This window comes from Meriones unguiculatus, chromosome 7 (assembly GCF_030254825.1).
Source record: "Meriones unguiculatus strain TT.TT164.6M chromosome 7, Bangor_MerUng_6.1, whole genome shotgun sequence".
In the NCBI taxonomy this organism is placed as follows: domain Eukaryota; kingdom Metazoa; phylum Chordata; class Mammalia; order Rodentia; family Muridae; genus Meriones; species Meriones unguiculatus.
The window spans coordinates 1,887,463-1,905,448 of NC_083355.1; the positions used below are offsets into that span (position 1 = coordinate 1,887,463).

The window sequence follows — 17,986 nt, forward strand, 5'->3', positions numbered from 1 at the left end:
TCTTGGAGTCCTTCCTGCTGGTCCACATGGTTCTCTCTCCACATAACCCAAGGTGGCTTCCTCCTTCCTCCTGTCATCTGTCTCCTTCTCAAGACTCTATCCATCCTCCAAGTCCAGGAGTCCTAGCTCCGCCCACCTCACCTTTGCCTTGCCCAGGTGCTGGCTTTTTATTGGTTAAACAGAGAGGCAAAGTTTACAAGGTCATTTGGGGTATGTGACTGTCTGCTTGTAGCAAGCAGGCCTGGGGGGTGGGAGGAGCAATAGGATAGCACCAGACTAGCCCCTGACAGGAAATAATTCTATTTTGTATAGCCCAGTTATGTAGAATTTGTTTCACATAAGGCAAGTGCATACCATATGAAATTATGGCCTCTTTCAAACCCCTTAAAGCTATCATTTTTCATCCTATCTTGTTATAACCTTGTTCCACATCTGTTGTAGTAAATAAAATATGGCTAAGAACATTTATTATTAGAGCCTGTAGTTACTGTGGTGGTATTATTCTCTAACCTGCTACCAAATCAATAAATGACAGACACCTGATAGGTTTTAGATGAGCCTTCTTCTACCTGGGGCTGGGCAGATAGAAACTCCCTAAGCGACCGAGCTCACCACCCAGCCCTCCACCCCACGCCGTTGCTCCAAGTCCAGCACCCCCTAAACACTTGCCCATGTGACTGCTCTCCTCCTCTGTGCTCCACCTCCTGCATGACCCCTGGCCACACCTCCCTGACGTCTACCCTGCCAGGTGTGTTGGCATTTATTCAGCCAGTCAGGGTGTTTTGGAGGCAAGGATTACAAACATCTTTTGGGGTACATGAGTGGTAAAAGACAGCAAGCAGACCTCAAGGGCAAAATAATTAACAATCTAACACAACACAAGGCACCAGACACATAAGGTTACACAGGCCATTAGCAGGCACATGCTGTGTGACTGTCTGAGTGCAGATGTGGTGATGTCATAACCCCGGGCCTCCCCTCCTCCCACTCTGGCAGTGCGCTGGGTTCAAGATTGACCCTTTCTCTTGACACAAGCTGTTTCCTTAGACTAGCCTACCGCCTTCTCTCTGGCCCTTTTTCCTCCCCCAGAAACTCCGTCCTCCCCTCTGCAGTGTTCCTCCATTCTCAGGCAGTTTCTCCAGCTGCTCAGCCATTCACCCAGCCTTTTTTGAAGCAAAATACAGGAAGAAAAGAAGAGGAAATGCCCTCTGGGAGCAAAGTGGGGATGTCCCAGTGGGAGCAGCGTCGATACATTTTTTCGCTGGCAGCTTGAAAAAAATATTCATTCCCTCATCCCCTGTGTGGCATTTGACATAAAGCATCCCATTTGGTCACCCATGTGCGAGTGCCAGCTGTAGCTGGTCTTTGCTGCTTTGGGGTTCTTCTTTCTGCCACCCTCTCCTCCCCTTGTCTCCACCCGCTCAACTCCCTAACACTAGAGAGAAAAAGGGTGGAGAGGAAAGGGGTGACGGCATCTTCAGACTACTTCCTGCTGAGTAGAGGCACTGAGCTTCTGGGGCAAGGAGGATCTTCAACATGAGGATACCTAATGGTTCCTCCTCCTCCTCCTTTTCCTGTTTTCTCTGCACATGACTGCTTAACAAACCACAACCAACAACCTACCTATGGCCTAGCATTTATATATATCCTTGGAAAAGTCCCCAGAATTGCCAGTGCCACACAGTCCCAGAAGCGGTCTGCAGCTGGCAAAATCACGCTTCTGCTAGAGCACGAGGCAAATCATAGTGAGCTGCTATGAAGCAGCCCCGTGCCACACACCTGAGAGTAAAACGGAAACATATAATATTGCTGTGTTTTTTAAAGAAACCAAAATTTGAGGGCTGGAGAGATGGCTCAGCAGTTAGGGGTACTGACTGCGCTCCCAGAAAACCCAGGTTCAAATCCCAGCACCCACATGGCAGCTCACAACTGTCTGTAACTCCAAGATCTAAAACTCACACAAACATACATGCAGGCGAAACACCAATGCACATAAAAAAATAAAGGTAAATAAATTAAAGTAAAAGAAACCAAAATTCTCGATACAAAGTGTGTGTGTGTGGTGTGTATATTTGTGTGTGTGTGTGTGTGTGTGTGTGTGTGTGTGACATGTGTGGCGGGGGGTCCTGCACAGGCAGATGTTTTGATCGCTGGCCTGGAGCGGGTGTGAGTGACTGTTGTGAATTCGTTCCTGTGCTGCTCCATGCAGCCGTCTGCGTGTTAGGCTGGGAGGTTGTCCCTGAGCTCCGCAACTCCCAGTTGACCTCTGACCCAAATCTGTCTCTAGAGTAAAGGTTGCTTTGGTTTTGAAAAATAGTTTTCTGTTGCCACACACACACACACACACACGAGTTATTTGAAACAGGGTTTCTCTGTAGCCCTGGAACTATCAGTAGACCAGGCTGGCCTTGAACTCCTGCCTCTGCTTCCCAAGTGCTGGAATTACAGCTGTGCCCCACCCCCACCGCCCATCTTAGTGTGCTGTTTTTATGTGTGACGAACATGGGGAACCAACCCTTTCCTGATCCTGTTTCCAGGGAACCTGCCTCCTGGCCCACCTCCTCCCACCTCTGAGCCCCAGGACGCCCTCGAGGTGCCCGAGAAGCCTTCACGCCACCCGCCTCTGGGACAACTGCAGCCCCACTCAACAGCTCAGGTAACCTCTGCACCTACAAAATCTGTGTGAGGCTTTCCTGAGCGCCAGTGTGGTCTTCCTTACACCAACTGCAGGCGGCAGCAAGGAAGGCCTCTCGTAAGAGCCCCATGGCGCCAGAAGCGCCACACTCCGCCTGCCCCTTCGCCTTTCACTTGGTTTTGGAGACAGAGTCACTGGGTAGCCCAGGCAAGCTTGAACCTGGGTCCTCCTGCTCAGCGCCCTCCCATGCTGGCTTCTGTACCTGTTCACGGTTTAACTAACAGATGTGCATGTGGTTTTACTAGCTTTGCCCACGTGGGTATTACGTTTTCAGCCTTCACCAGTGTGAAGTTTAAAATTTCTATCTTTAATAAAAATGTCCTGGTACTGGAGAGCTGCCGCAGTAGCCACCTACTTGTTGCTCCTCCAGAGCCCCTGTCTGTCTCCCAGGCAGCCCACAGCCTCCTGGAACTGACTGGAGCTCTAGGGGATCTGTCTCAGGTTACTTTCCAGTCCTGTGACAAAACACCAGAACCAGAAGCAACTTGGTAAGGAAAGGGCTTAATTGCCTTGTAGATCCCAGTCATGGTCCATGTGAAGTCGAGGCAGGAACCTGGAGGCAGACGCTGAAGCAGAAGTCCTGGAGTCACACTGCTTACTGGCTTGCTTCTCGTGGCGTGCTCAGCTAGTTTTTTGTGTGTTTTCTTAATTTGTTTGTATTTTATATGTGTTCGTGGTTTGCTTGCATGTTTGTCTGTGCTCTGTGTGCATGCCCGGTACTTGTGGAAGCCAGGAGAGACATTACGTGCCTGTCCCTGGAACTAAAGTTACAGATGGTGGTGTGCCGCCGTGTGGGGGCTGGGATTCAAACCTGGGTCCTCCAGAAAAGCAGCAAGCTTGTAACCGCTGAGCCATCTCTCTAGCCGCCAGCCTGCTGCCCTGTACGACTCAGGACCCCTCGCCCGAGGGGGCACCACCCGTAGCGGGGTGGGCAGCGCCTGCCACATGGACCGTTTGTGAAGGAGATGCCCCACAGCCTGGGACAGGCAGCCTGAAGGGGTGTTCTCAGCTCAGGGTCCCTCTTGCCACCTGACTCTAGCGTGTGTCAAGTTGACAAAAAACTGGCCACCATTCACCCCTTATCAGCTTGACACAGCAATAGCGATGCATCAACACTAAGCCACACTTCTCGGTTCTTTTTAATAGCTGTTAGGAAATAAACACAGAAACCCTGTCTCTTGAAAAACAAAACAAACAAAAATGCAAATGCTTTAGCATGTCAGAGTGGTGAATGCCTTTAGTCCCAGCACTCAGGAGACAAAGGCAGGTGGATTTCTGTAAGTTCAAGGCCAGCCTGGTCTACAGAGCTAGTTCTAGGACATACAGGGCTATACAGAGAAGCCCTGTCTTAAAAAAAAAAGCAAAACAAAACAAAACTCCAAAAAAAAAAAAAAAAAGGAAAGAAAAGGGAAAAAAAAATAAAACAAAAAGTTTAAACACTAAAAGTTCAAAAATCTTTTTTTAAAAACCCAAAGTCTTTCAACTGTAAAAATAAAATAGTAAAAAAAAAAAAAAAAGTTTAAATACTTATTTTACTCTAAGTGTGAAGAACCTGGGGCATTTACAATCAAATCAAAACAAAACCAAACTCCAACAGTGTAAATAATTCAGTGTCCGTATCTAGGACTCATTCACCACCTATGGTCTCCAAAGGGCTTGGGCAGCTCCACCGCCCAGCTCTGCCATCGGCAGCACCGAGCTCCTCTCAGGCGCAGGCTTGCTCCATCCACACCTGCGCTCTCCTTGGCGCCACCCTGCAGCCTGGCATACATGAGATCCTGGGATCTCCACGGTAACGAGGCTGCGTCTTCAGTGACCTCTTTAGGGACTCTACCCCTGTGTCCTCCTGTTAACTCAGCTCTGCATGACCCTTCAGGCCTGAGGTTCCTACTGCAACTGAGGCTGCACCTTACCCATGGCCTCCCACAGGCCAAGCTTCATCTGTTCCCCACGACCCTTTGATCCCACAGCTCTCAAAAACTGCCAAAACCAGGGGAGATTCTCACCCGATGCAGCCTTGGCCTGCGGAGCCGCAGCTTCTGAGCTGGCCCTAATGAAACACTTCCCGGAAGAGTTCACCTCATTTATGATGCTGTTCTTTTTCTGTTTTTGTTTTTAGTTTTGCTTTTGCTTTTCCTAGACAGGGTCTCTCTGCATAGCCCTGGCTGTCCTGGACTCGCTTTGATCTGCCTGCCTCTGCCTCCCAGTGCTGGGATTAAAGGTGTGCGCCATCACACCTGGCTCTCTCAGTATTTTTCCTTCCAAGCTCCCACAACAGCTCATTAAACTCTGAGAACTCAATGGCTTTTCCAGCTCAAAGGTCCAGACCTTTTCTCAGCCTTCCTCAGCACAGCGTAGTCCCGCCTGTCTTAGCGATAACTGCCATCCTGATAATTTATGTCGGTCAGTTTGCTTTGTGTGCTGTGATGCAGCCTGGGGAGGAAAAGCAGAAACTGAAGCTTGGTTTGGGCAATAGTGACGCACGCCTGTGATCCCAGCACTCCTGAGGCAGAGGCAGGCGGAGCTCTGTGAGCTCGAGGCCAGCCTGGGCTACAGAGGGAGTTCTAGGACAGCCAGGGCGACACAGAGACCCTGTCTAAAAGCCTGTCTAAAATATGTACATACTTTATATATAACACATATGTGTGTATGTAGCAATTTTTTAGATACAATTTCTCTGTAGCTCTGAAGGGCCCGAAACAATGTAGACAGGCCTCATGGATATCTGTCTGCCTTCACCTCGAGTGCTGGTATTAAAGGCAAGTGCCACCACCTAAACTTGTTATAGCCAGGCGTGGCAGCTGTGGTCAAGGACTGGGGTGTGGCTCGGTGGTAGAACACATGTGTAGTACGCATGAGGTCCTGGTTTCATCCCGCAACATTAAAATGTCAGCTCCAGCCATTTTATTCCTTTGACCTGATTAGACTTCCGCCACTCCTGGGATGCCATGGCTGCTCACACTGCTTTGTTCTTCCACAGCTTTCCACCACGGCCTGATGAACACAGCACACCTGTGCCTTGGAGCCGTGCATGTACGTGGCTGGGGTTCCTGGACTTTTGAGGCAGAGGCTGGCAGCCCTGCCTGGGCTCCTAAAGTGCAGCAGGTCTCTGGACCAGCTGAATGTAGATTTTAAGCTACAAGTGATCAGCTCTTTTAAGGCTATGAAAATTACTTTTGGAACCTCAATACTGATTCATATTTATTGAATAACTGCAAATACATTCTCCCACAGGAACTTGTCTTTTGAGTGTACTTCAAATAAGTTACAAGAAGTTGGGTGCAGTGGCACACGACTGTAATCCCAGCACTCAGGGAGGCAGAAGAGGCGGGTCACTGTGAGCTCGGAGAAACCCTGTCTTAAAAAACAAAACCAAACCAAAAGTTTACTTAAAATAAGTTAAAAGAAAGCCATATAGAGATGTGTTTGCCCAGGGATGATGCAAGGGCTAAATTTACTCCCAGTCAGCGGGGAGCAGCAGGCTTTGAGCCATCACTAGTGAGAGCCACTGAGGCTGTGAGGTATGGTGGGGTTGGGGTCAGAGCTCAAGTGTGGAAAATGAACATCAGGGACACCAGCAAAGAACATCAAGCTTAGGCTGTGCAGCTGCATGGGGAAGAGGGGCCAGGGGCTGCCAGGGGCAAGCTGGAGGCATTTCTTCTCCATTCACACCCGGGCCAGCTTCAGGCCACACACAACGAGCAAAGGGAAGAACTGAGTCAGGGACAGGGCAAGGCCACCCAGGAGACAGGCCTGAGGGAACAGCTGGAGCCAGAGGTCAGCTGTTTGGTCTGAGAGGAAACTGAGCAGGATTGGCCAGAGGAAGCAGGGCAAGCCCAGGTTTCCCAGCAGCCGTCTTCCTTGAGGGAAAGTGGGAAGGAGAATTGAGAAGGAAGAGAGCCCAGAAAGGAGGCCCCATTTGGAGCCTCGCTCGCTGTGGGAGCGCTCCACCACCTCCCCCACGGGCTGCCACAGGCGTGTGCTCATGGAAGTGCTGCTCCTGACCTGTGGGAGCTGCTCTTTGGTCTTGGGGCAGTCAGGAATTTTCTCTAAGCAGTCGGGAATTTTCAGCCACTTGTATTAATCGTAGTTCCCCCTTCTCAAATGTGTTTGGTCAGAAGAAATCTTCCCCATGTCAAGTGAGCAAGCCTACTATCAATTGCTGTTGTACAACTGCTTCCCAGAGTAATAAATATTAAACTGATTTTTTCCACACATCAAAACTACCACAGTTATTACAGCTCCTGAAATAACTTAAACTCCAGAAGAAAAAGCCCTGGAGATGAATGCGGCAAGAGGGTGGAGAGTTTCAGACTAACTTGGGGATACGGTGACGGTGACGCTCTGTCTTAAAAGGAAGAAAAAGAAAACAACGGTGCTAGGGAGATGGCTCAGTGGCTAAGAGCACTGGCTGCTCTTCCAGAGGACTCAAGTTCAGTTCCCAGCACCCACATGGCAGCTCACAACCATGTGTCCCTCTGTTTCCAGGGCACCTGACACCCTTACACCAATGCACATAAAGTAAAATTAAATAAAGTATTTTAAAAAACGACCAAACCAAGAACTCACATAGAACATACACAAATGAATTACCCATGCTTAAGAATAAAGCAAATGGGTAAAAACGGGGAAGAGAGCTGGGGGCAGTGGGCATGGTGGGCTCATGACCACTGGAGGACTGCAGAGGGGCTGCGCCCTGTCATACCCACTGTGTTTGGCACAAGCCCTGCTGGTCTTCTTTTTCATGTTTCCCTTCATGTCCCTTACGTGGTTCTTTGATACCCGCCCCCTCCTTTTCCATTGACTTTTCTGTGGAGCATGGGTAGAAACAATCATTCAGATGGTATGGTGGGCAGAGAGGCCCAATGAGGGACCAGAGGCGCCATCTTGGGCTGGGCTCTACCTAAGCCAGTGTCATTCAGGACCACCCTGCTCTTGGGGAAGAGATTTCTGCTTGGAATTCAGGGCTTTCTTCCCCAGAAGGTCTCGAGAAGCACCTTGGCCAACTGGAGGAAGATGGATGAATTAGTTCTGTGTAGTAAAACAAGCAGGTCGTTCCTTCAAAGGCTGACACCAGATGAAGAGAGTCCCGGGATTTGGGGAATGTTTCTTGTAATGTTGTCAGAAAGCTTGTGTACCAATGATATCAGTTCCTGAATTTCTCTTGACTTTTCATGACAGGACCCCAGGCACACCGAGAGAAAATGTGTTTCTGAATATGCACAGAAAAATCAACCCCACTCAGCCGAAGCGGTCAGCAAAAACAATTCCCCACGAGGCCGCAAGGCAGGCACAGCATCAAGGCCTGCTCAGGTACCGCCAGGTGCTGGGTGCTGTGGTCTCTGGGGGCGCCGGGGGTGACCACACGCTCTTGAGGATGGAAACTGGGAGCATAAACACGTGGGAGCCTTACAGAGGTCACATGCTCCGATGCCATCATGGAGTTGCTATCGGTGCTTCATCTTAGAGTCCTGGGGCAGGTGGGGGAGCAGACGCCAGGACACCTGGTGTACCTCAGAGTGGCCTCACCCTGGTGGGAGCTGCAGCTTCAGGGCCCTGTCCCCACACCTCTATTCCGGACTCACTTGGGCTTCTGACACTCAGGTGAGCCTGGTGATGTCCGTCAGCACTGCTGGGGTTCTGTGCCCAGAGCACCCGGTTGCTCTCCAGGAGTCCATCCCTTCTTGAGAACTGTCCCCTACCCTGATGGGCGCAGCAAGGAGAGCTACAGCACCCCAAGGCTGGCGGCGGGCAGCTATCATAGATGACTCTTCCCTTACCTCTACAGAAGCCCCACAGAGCTCCTGCAGAGACTTGGAAGTCAGCTGATCAGAAGGAGAACAGGCCCCCAAGGGCACCGCAGGCGCAGACAGTCCCTAAGGAAAGCGGGTGCCGTACCCACGCCTCATCGTCATTGGCCAGCAGTTCCCTGCAGGACGCTTGGAGGCCGCTAGACCTGGGATCCAGCCTTCCAGGCGTGCCCTCCCAGGGTGGCTCTGCCTCAGGTAGGAGACCTGCCTGCCTGATTGCTCCCCACAGAGGGAGCGGGGCAGTGTGGCTGCACCATTCTGAAGTGAAGGGGTTGGTTGTTGCCTTCTTTCCGCCCTTTTGCTCTCCTGGGACTGTGCGCCTGAGCTCCTGCACACGCCGGAGTGTCCCGGGCCGTCTGTCATAGAGCCCTGCAGATCAGACCCGCACACACCGCATCACTGGCCCTCAGAGCCGTCAGCATGAGGTCTGCTTCTCCACAAGGTGGAAGCAGGGTGGATGGCCTGCCTCTCTAGAAGAGCCAGTGATGGTTGCAGTGAGATATTGGGAAACTCTCCACAGGGCCCGCTTTTGGGGACTGTCTGAGATGCCACCAAGGAAGGGTAGAGGAAGAAAAACTGATTTCAAATCAAAGCCAGACAGAACAAACAAGGCCTGGCATGGGAGGGCACACCTCTAATCCAGAACTCAGTGAATTCAAGGCCAGCCTGGTTTATATAGTGAGCTCCAGGACAGCCAGGGCTACACACAGAGACCCTGTGTCAAAAGATAAAAATAAAAACTCGCGCAGCCAGAGACACTGAACGTGGCACAGGACCCTGGTGTCTGTGCTGTGGGCCTGACTGGGTCCTTCTCTCGGGCACCGTCCGCTGTGCTGTGTGGCTGCGTCCTGGCGTGTTCGCCCACAGCTGCCTCCAGGCCATTTCTAGCCCTTTGCCATTACCAGTAAGAGGATGGCGAGCACCCGTGGACATGTGCTTTAGCACTGCTCTACGCTAACTTAGTTCTGAGGTGAGCACGACACACACCCCTGAGACAAGAGTCCAGAAATCCAGTACTTCCCTGGGCACATCTGTCAGGCCACCAACACACAAGCACTGCCCTGTCTCAGAGAAGGAGGAGGAAGTAATAGTAATAGAAATTGTAATAGCAGAAATTTCCAAAGGAGTTTGCTTTCTCAAAAAAAAAAAAAAAAAATTACTGCTGCATTACTGTTGCAGCACCCGTTACTGTTGGCGGTGCACACCTTGAATCCCAGCGCTCGGGAGGCAGGAGCAGCTGGAGCTCTGACTTTAAGGCCAGCCTGGTCTACGGACTGAGTTCCAGGATGGATCAGGGCTACACAGAGAAGCCGTGTATCAAAAATAAAATAGCAATCTGTTAAACCACACACACACCCACACACACACCCACACCCACCCCTGTCTCAGCTATTCTCCCACTGTTACGGCAAACACTGTGCTAAGTCAGCTCATAAATGAAAGCCTTTAACTTGGGCTTACGGTTCTAGCGGCTTAGCGTCCACGCTCATCACGGTGGGAGCGTGGCGGCAGGCGTGGTGCGCAGCCGCAGCCATAGCTACATCCTCTGGCAGTGGGGACTAACCAGGAGGCAGTGGGCACCTCAAAGCCTGCCCACAAGGCCGCACCCCTGCTCCTTTCCAAACAGTCCCAGCGGGGACCAAGCCGTAAGACATGTGAGCCTGGTGGAGGACCTTCACATTCAAACTACATGTATGTGTATGCACATACACGCATATGTGCGTGTTTAGTATGTGCATCTTATGTACGTGTGTGTGCTCCCTCAGTATAGTTAGGGGTGGAAGAACCTGTGGTCTGTGGACATCACTCAGATTGTGTCTGGCAAAGTTGGAAGCACAATACCTTTTTGTCTTTGTCTGGGGACCCAGGCCTGGAGCGAGTCCGGCAGAGGCTCTACCACTAAGCAATATCCCCAGCAGCTTTGCGCATGTGTGTGCTGGGCAGAGAACAGCGTTCAGGAATTGACTCAGTTCTTTCACCAAGTCCCAAGGATTGAACTCAGGTCGTCAGGCTTAGTGGCCAGTACCTTAAATACCTTTACTCACTGAGTTCAGCTTTTTCTTTTTTCTTTTTTTTTTTTTTTTTTTTTTGGTTTTTCAGGACAGGGTTTCTCTGTGTAGTCTTGACTGTCCTGGACTTGCTTTGTAGACCAGGCTGGCCTTGAACTCACAGTAATTCACCTGCCTCTGCCTCCCTGGGTGCTGGGATTAAAGGTGTGCCACCACATTGGTACTCTTCTTTTTAAGACAATGTCTCTAGAGAGAGCTGTTCTCAGATTCCCCACGTAGCTAAGGATGACCTTGAATTTCTAATCTTGCCTCCAACTCCTGAGTGCTGAGGTCATATGTACGTACCACCACCTGTGGCTTAGGCAGTGCTGAGAATCAAACCCGGGGCTTCCCACATGCTAGGCACTCACTCTAACAACCCAGCCACAGGGGGCAGGGGGAAGGGTAAGCCTTTCATTCCAGCACTGCATAGGCAGGTGGATCTCTGTGAATTCAAGGCCAGCCTGGTCTACAGGATGAGTCCCAGGACAGCCTGGGCTACACAGTGAAACTCATTTCAAGAAACAAAGCAAAGAATGAGATAGCAGGAAAGCAAATCTAAGGAAGCTTCAAGCAGAACCTGATGGGCTGGGAAGCAGCTCACAGGCCACAGGTGCCAGGCGCAGGTGCCATCCCAGGACAGAGGAGAAAAAGAAGGGCAGATAGAGGGCGGGCCTGGGAGCGGAAGGCAGGAACTCCTAGAATTGTTAGAAAATATCCCTACTTGGTCTCAGAGAGCCCAGCAAACCACACACAGAACAAAGAAACCCACACCCAGGAAGTGACAGAGCAGCAGGTTCTCAAGGAGGCCTCGGATGGCAGAGGAGGCTGGGAGATGCTCACTGCGCACTGCAGAGCCGTCTCTGCAGCCCAGCGCCATCCTCCTGACCTTGGAAGCTCTGTCGCAGCAGCACAGGCCAGGAAGAGGGTGGAGGTGTGCACAGTGACGCAGAGGCCGGAGCAGTGTCACCACCCGCTGCCCCTCATCAGAAAGAGCTCAGAGTTAGCCAAATACATCCCATCATCCATCACTCATCCATCGGTCCTCAGCTGCGCCTCTCGGCCTCGAAGGCAGGAGAGCAGCGCAGAGTCCAGACAGGCAGCAGGCACAGCCAGTGAGAGCCAAACTTCTTTGCAGAAGTAAGCGGGAGTGACATTCTGTTCCTTAAGCTGGACGGACAGACCTTAAATTATTTTCATTGTTCAACTATGTAGATCACGTGTGTTTGATGTTTTTGTTGTTAGTTTTGGTTTTTTGAGACTGGGTCTGTCTGCATATTTCTGCCTGGCCTTGCTTTTGCAGTGAACCTGTGCCTCCCAAGTGCTGGGATTACAGGAACTACAGGATCTACACCCTGCTTGCTTTAAAAAGTGAGGAAGTGTCAGCCCCGCAGAAGCAAAGAGGAGCCCAAACACACATCACATTGAGAAGGGACACTTTTTGATTAGATTTTGGCGTCTTGCTATGTAGCCCTGGCTAGCCTGAACCTGGCCACAGCCCTCCCGCCTCTGCCCTCCCAGTGCTAGGATCACAAACATGTCCCCCTGTTCTGCCTCTAGAACAGATCACTGGTGGCTTTCAGAGTGCTCTCAGTGGGGTTAGTCTCCTGGCTGAATGGTTTCCCAGAGAGTGGGATGGACTCTCAGGAAGCAACAATCAGGAGCCACAGCCCAGTGAGAGGTGGAGCAGGGGCTAGCAGCAGGAGCTTGCCGTGAGCAGGTGGGCGAGGTGGGCAAGGGGACGGAGGAGGTGAGGGTGCGATGCCAACCTTGCGGTGACCTTGGGCAGGACAGCCAACTACTCCCAGTTCAGGACAGTGACTGGAGCAGAGGGCAGACTGGCTGCCAATGCTGACACGCCTTCCCCAGTCTCAGACTTTCCACTCTGACTCTTGAACAGTAGCTGCGGGCACCTCTGCCAGGCAGGACCTGTGTCCAACAGCAGGAGAGCTGGGCCTGGGTCAGAGTGAGAGTTGGAGCTGCTGTCCACATGCTGTCCACATGCTGTCCGCATGCTGTCCGCGTGCAGCCTGGGAGCACCTGGCTGGCAGCTGGGGAGACAGCAGAAGCAGCACACGTAACCAAAGGTTTCCGGGGAGCATGGGCTGAGAGCGTGATGGTGGCACTTGGCGGGCGAGACGCTTGCAGCTGCAAGTCACAGGCTCCTGGTGAAGGTGCGTGGAGCAGAGCTTCACAGCAAGTGTGATGCAGCTCCATGTCAGATCAGCCACCGGGACCAGCACTGGCCATGTCCTGCCACAGGCTCCGTGTCCCCCCCCCCCCACACACACACACGGGCCAGAACACAAGCTTGCACCAACCTGCAGGGCCAGTAGGAGGATGCGGCCTCTGGCTGGCCCCGTGAGGTCCACACTGTCCTCTTCCCATGGTGACTGGGAGGTCCCGTGAGTCACAAAGCCTGTCCCCTTCTCCCACAGATTCACTTTTGTCAGTAAGGGGATGCATCCCTAGAGCCCACACACCTGCTTTCCGTGGCTGTCCCGGCCACCCCCACTTGCCCAGGGGGCCGCTCACACCTGTGCCCTAGGCAGCCTGCCCGCCACTTGGAGCTCTGTGGGGAAGATGGGGAAGAAACAGCTGCCATCCCCCAGCCTGAGTGTGGAATGTGGCTGATAACTTTAGCAGCTATTTCGTAATAAAAGTAAGTTTAACAAAAAAAAGTGAGTTCGAGGCCAGCCTGGCCTACACAGTGAGTTCCAGGACAGCCAAGGCTACACAGAGAAACCCTGGCTCGAAAAACTAAAAACAGCAAAGACTTCTGTCTTCATGGTTCACCCAACAAAGGATTTTGTTGAGAGAAGCTGGGCATCATCTGTGCAGTCTAGTGGTTTATTTACCTCTCCTGGTGCAGGCCTGGCGTCCTGGAGGCTTGGGCGTGTGTAACTGAGCTTTCTCTCTAGACCAGTACTGGAGTGGCTTGTGAAGCTAATTTCTGGACACAGTGCTACCTTGGGAGATGAGGTCTCTGGTGAAGGGGTGGCTGACCTCGCCGTGTTAGCAGGCTTGGGTAGGACCAGTCCCCAGCCTGCGGGCCTCACTTCAGAAACTCGGTGGACCTTCTTCAGGGTTGTTTTTGAGGTGTTTGCACTTCAGCGCACTGTGAGCACACACTGACCGCTGCATGGTCCTGGACGCCTAACAGTGCTGCTGAAGCCGCACAGGGCCCGACGTGCACCGATGTCCATGTTGAAGGACATGGAGAACTGCTGCGCGGCTGGGGCCACGGCCGTCTTATCCCAGCCTTCAGGAGGTGAGGTAGGAGGATCAGGCCGGAGGCTGGCTGCTGGCGGCTGGGACTGCCTGCTTCACACCTCCAGGTTCGAGGTGGGAGCCAGCGCTGTCTCACCCCAACCCCCAGGGCCTTCAGTGGCTTCTATGGTTTCCTGCCCAGGTTCTGCCAGGGTCGGGGCAAGGCCTCAGCCCCACGACCAGCTCTGGACAGCTTCCTGGGGTCTGGGTCGTACAAATTGACACCTGAGATAGCGCCCCCCAACCCCTGATTTCTACCCCACGACACACACCTACCCACCTGCAAGCCAGGCTTCCTCTCTCACCTTCATTCTTGCAAAAGCCTCAAGTCTTTCTGAGTAGTGCTGGCCCAGGGCCTGGGCCCCATTCTTCTGCTCCCTGAGTTACTGGATAGCCCGAGGGCCCAGCACCCACCTGCAGACACCAGGAGGCTTGCCCCCTCCTGAGACCCCTCCCACCTAAGGGCATCCCTCACCCCGCCCATCTCCCTAGCACCTGCCTCCTACCCTCAGCACAGCCAACAAGTGAATCCTACCCAGCTTCACTCTGCCGCCCCGGGCATCAGCCTCTTTCTCTTTCTCTTATTTATCTTGAGTCCCTTCCACCTCTTCAGGAATGTCCCTAGGGGTGGGGACACTGGAGGCTTTGTCTTGGATAATGGACTACCCGTGTGCAGGATAAAGGAGAGATGGATGTCTGCAGCCTGGTGGGGTGGGGCTAGAAAGAATTTCAGGAAGTAAAAGTGATGGCTGATAGGGACACTGCAAAGCATGGGCCACAGCTCCAGGGTGAAGCCCTAGCCTAACATCCAGAAAGCTCTCATTCCTCCCCCACCCCACAGGCCCCAGACTAAGGCTTGCCCCTACAGTGGTGCACACCTGTAATTCCAGCACTGGAGCCTGGCTCAGGAGAAGAAAGCCTATCAAGACAGACTGGGTACCCAGAAGACCCTGTTCTGGGAAGGAAAAAAAAAAAAAAGTAAGGCTTTAAAAATACAAGTACTTCCTAGATGAAAGTATTAAATATGATCAGGGCAGCGGTTTTCTCCAGAGTGAAGAAACCTTTAGTGTAATCCTAACTGAAATGTGGACAGACTTTCTCTCGAAGCCAAACAAGTGGATTTTCAAGTTCCACAGCAGTGAAACGCCTGGGGAAGAGGCCATCAGCCTGCCGTAGCCTTCTACACATTAAGCATTAAGACATATGATGCAAGGCTGGGCGTAGCTCAGCGGTAGAGACGCACCGCCCGTGTGCAAGGCGCTAGGGCCGTCTGTAGCCACACACACAGGCACGGGCCCCGGGGACGGGACCAGCCCGAGCAGAGAGGGCCTCCAGCTGGAGAGGGGGGCTTGGGACCCTGGCAGCGCTTCGGGCACTGTCCATGAGCAGCATCTCTGGGGCCCTGGGTGGTCCTCAGCGCCAAAAGTAATCAGAGACCTGACGGGAGGCTCCTTCCAGCCCAGCAAAGGCCGCTCCAAACAGCTGCTCCAGACACCTCTGCAGAAGCCAGGCAGGGCTTCAGGGCCTCATCCACAAGACCTGTGTCCAAAGCTCAGTCCCAAGGTAGACCTCAGCTGCCTTGTTGGAGTGCAAGCATTGGTGTCTTTTCCAGGACTTAGGAGAGTCCAGCCTTCCTAGTGTCTGTCCCAGCTTCGCAAGTGGCAGCGGTGTCAGAGAACCTACTGGGTCTCTGGAGGAAAGGGGCTCCAGTGGCAACCTGGCTATGCCTTCTGTCACCCCGAGTTGAAAAACAGTCTCTCCTGCCTCCAATCCACCCACTGGCCAGTGAGTTCCCTTCCACCTACCCAGCTGCCAGGGCCAGGGGCACTGGGTCTCTAAACACGTGGCCCTTTTCCTTCCAACAGCAGGCAGCCCTCAGCAGCTGCTCTCCTGCCGCGTCTGAAGGTGTGCGGGGCTGGCAGATCCTGCCCGGGCCCCGCTGCCCTGCCTGGCTTGGTCTGTCCCAGCGTCTCCCGTGTGTCATCCTCCACACTGCGTGTGGTGCTGCAGGGCCCTTGTCCTTGTGGGAGCCCACGGTTGGACAATTATCTAGAAGGGAAATAGCTAGGTCAAAGGTGTGGGGAGTTTGAAGTGTTACCAAATTGTTGTAAAAGAGCCTGGCCGCGTGCCTGCCGCTGGCTGCCGGTGGAGGGCTGCTCTCTGCCCCACTGCGGCACCCCGGGCCTGCGCAGTCTCAGATGGAACTGACACTTCTTTGCTGGTTTTAATTTACAATTATTTGGGGGGCTTGGGGTTTTTGTTTGTTTATTTGTTTGTTTGGTTGGTTGGTTGGTTGGTTTTGTTTTGGAAACAGGGTTTCCTGTAGCTCAGGCTTGTCTCGGACGCTAAGTAGTTTAAAATGATTTTGAACTTTTGATTCTGCTGCCTCCAGCTCCTTAATTTACTTGTTTTGCTTAAGTGGTTGGTTCAGTTTGTCGCTGTTTGTTTGGGTGTTTTTGAGTCAGGGTGTGACTTTATAGCACTGACTCTCCCAGAACCATGCACTGGGTAGTTCAGGCTGGCCTTGAAGGTACCAAAATCTGCCTCTGCTTCCGGAGTGCTGAGATTGAAGGTGTGTGCCACCACACCCAGCCCCTTATCTGCAGCTTTGAAGCTGTAGACATTTCTTGGTTGGGTTTAATATGGATTTGTGACCTTTTCACCGAGGACGGGGGAAGCTGGAGACTTAGGGCAGTCTAGAAAGGGGCCCTCTACCTAGGAAAGGGGCGGTGCTGGGAGGCCAGGGCCGGGCTGAAGGGCTACCCCCTCGGGAAGCGGGGACTGCATCTCCAGAGCACCCTTCAGGTTCTTGGTTTGAGGTGTACAAGACAAAGTCCCAGGTACAATGAGCCCATTTTCAGGTGGCAACTGAGGCCAGATCCCAGTTACCAAATAACTGCTCAGTGCTCCTGGCCTGCACAGACCTAACCAGAGCTGCCTGGAAGGGGCGGGTTAGCAGGAGGGCTGAGGTTGTCCAAGGGCCACAGGGTCCCAGGTGGAAGCACCTGAGGAGGCAGGGAGGCTACCAGTCCGGACTAACCCAGCTCCTCCGATCAGTCTGGGCTCCTCCCGTCTGCCAGCTTCTCCCACCAAGCTGAAGGCGCAAGGTAGCACAGTGCAGTGACTGGTTTGTTTTTTCTGTTAAAAACCCTCATGGCACAAGCCTTAAGCCCCAGCTCTGAGAGGCAGAGGGAAGAGGGTCATTATGAATTCAGGGCCAGCCTGGCCACATACTGGAGCCCAGTCAAAAAGCAAGAAAATAAAATAAAATAAAATAAATAAAAAAAAAAGGGTTGGTGTTTAAAATGTTAAGGTAAAACGTGCTGTAGTTGAAAGTCATTTCTTAAATCCCACTTATGTAACAGCTTCTGTGCCATCTGACAGTGATCGCACTGTCCTGCAGGCCGCCCTTATCTGAAGATCCAGAGGGAAAAGAAAGGACTGAACAACCAGCCCTTGTCTGATGGCCTGCTTGTGGAGGCTCACTGTCGCAGGCTCGAATGGCCAGCCCTCCACCTCAGGAGAGTACTCCTGGTCTGAGTGTCTCCAGCAGGGAAGGAGGGTGGGGCGAGGGAGGGGCAGGCAGGAAGTGGCCAGTGGGCTAGGCCTTGGGCACACCCACAGTGGCCCCTCCCTGGCTCCTTGGAGCCAACGCTTCTGTTTCTAGGGAAGCTGGAAACATTTGTTTTTTGGTTTTTTTTTCCTTTAAAAAAAACGTTCGCTTTGAAACCTGTTTGGCAGGATTTCCCTCTGTAGCCCTGGCTGTCCTAGAACTCAGATCCACAGACCAGGTCACCCGGAGCTGAGCGATCCACCTGCCTCTGCAACCCTAGTGTTTAGATCAAAGGTTGTGCCACCACCACCCAACTACAGAACAATTCTTCTTTCCTTCTTTCTTTCTTTCTTTCTTTCTTTCTTTCTTTCTTTCCTTCCTTCCTTCCTTCCTTCCTTCTTTCTTTCTTTCTTTCCTTCTTTCTTTCTTTCTTTCTTTCTTTCTTTCTTTCTTCCTTTCTTCTTTCCTTCTCTTTCTTTCTTTCTTTTTCTTTCTTTCTTTTTTTCTTTCTTTCTTTCTTTCCTTTGTTGTTGGGTTTCTCTGTGTAGCTTAGCTCTGTAGACCAGGCTGGCCTCAAATTCAGAGCTCCTCCTGCCTCTGCCTCCAAAGC

The 17,986-nt window shown here is 52.4% G+C and overlaps 1 protein-coding gene across 3 annotated transcripts in view; it reads left to right on the forward strand.

The window, feature by feature from the left end:
- The window catches only part of Ccdc57 (coiled-coil domain containing 57), a 108,836-nt gene that overhangs the window by 72,142 nt on the left and 18,708 nt on the right, over positions 1–17,986 (forward strand). For 2 of the 3 annotated variants that reach the window (XM_060386225.1, XM_021637431.2), the window contains exons 16-18: positions 2,538–2,656; positions 7,877–8,008; positions 8,484–8,700. In XM_060386225.1, the coding sequence (XP_060242208.1) occupies positions 2,538–2,656; positions 7,877–8,008; positions 8,484–8,700 (468 nt within the window). Of the gene's footprint in view, positions 1–2,537; positions 2,657–7,876; positions 8,009–8,483; positions 8,701–11,856; positions 17,097–17,986 lie in introns of those variants that run through there. The other variant, XM_060386226.1, reaches the window with a different exon arrangement.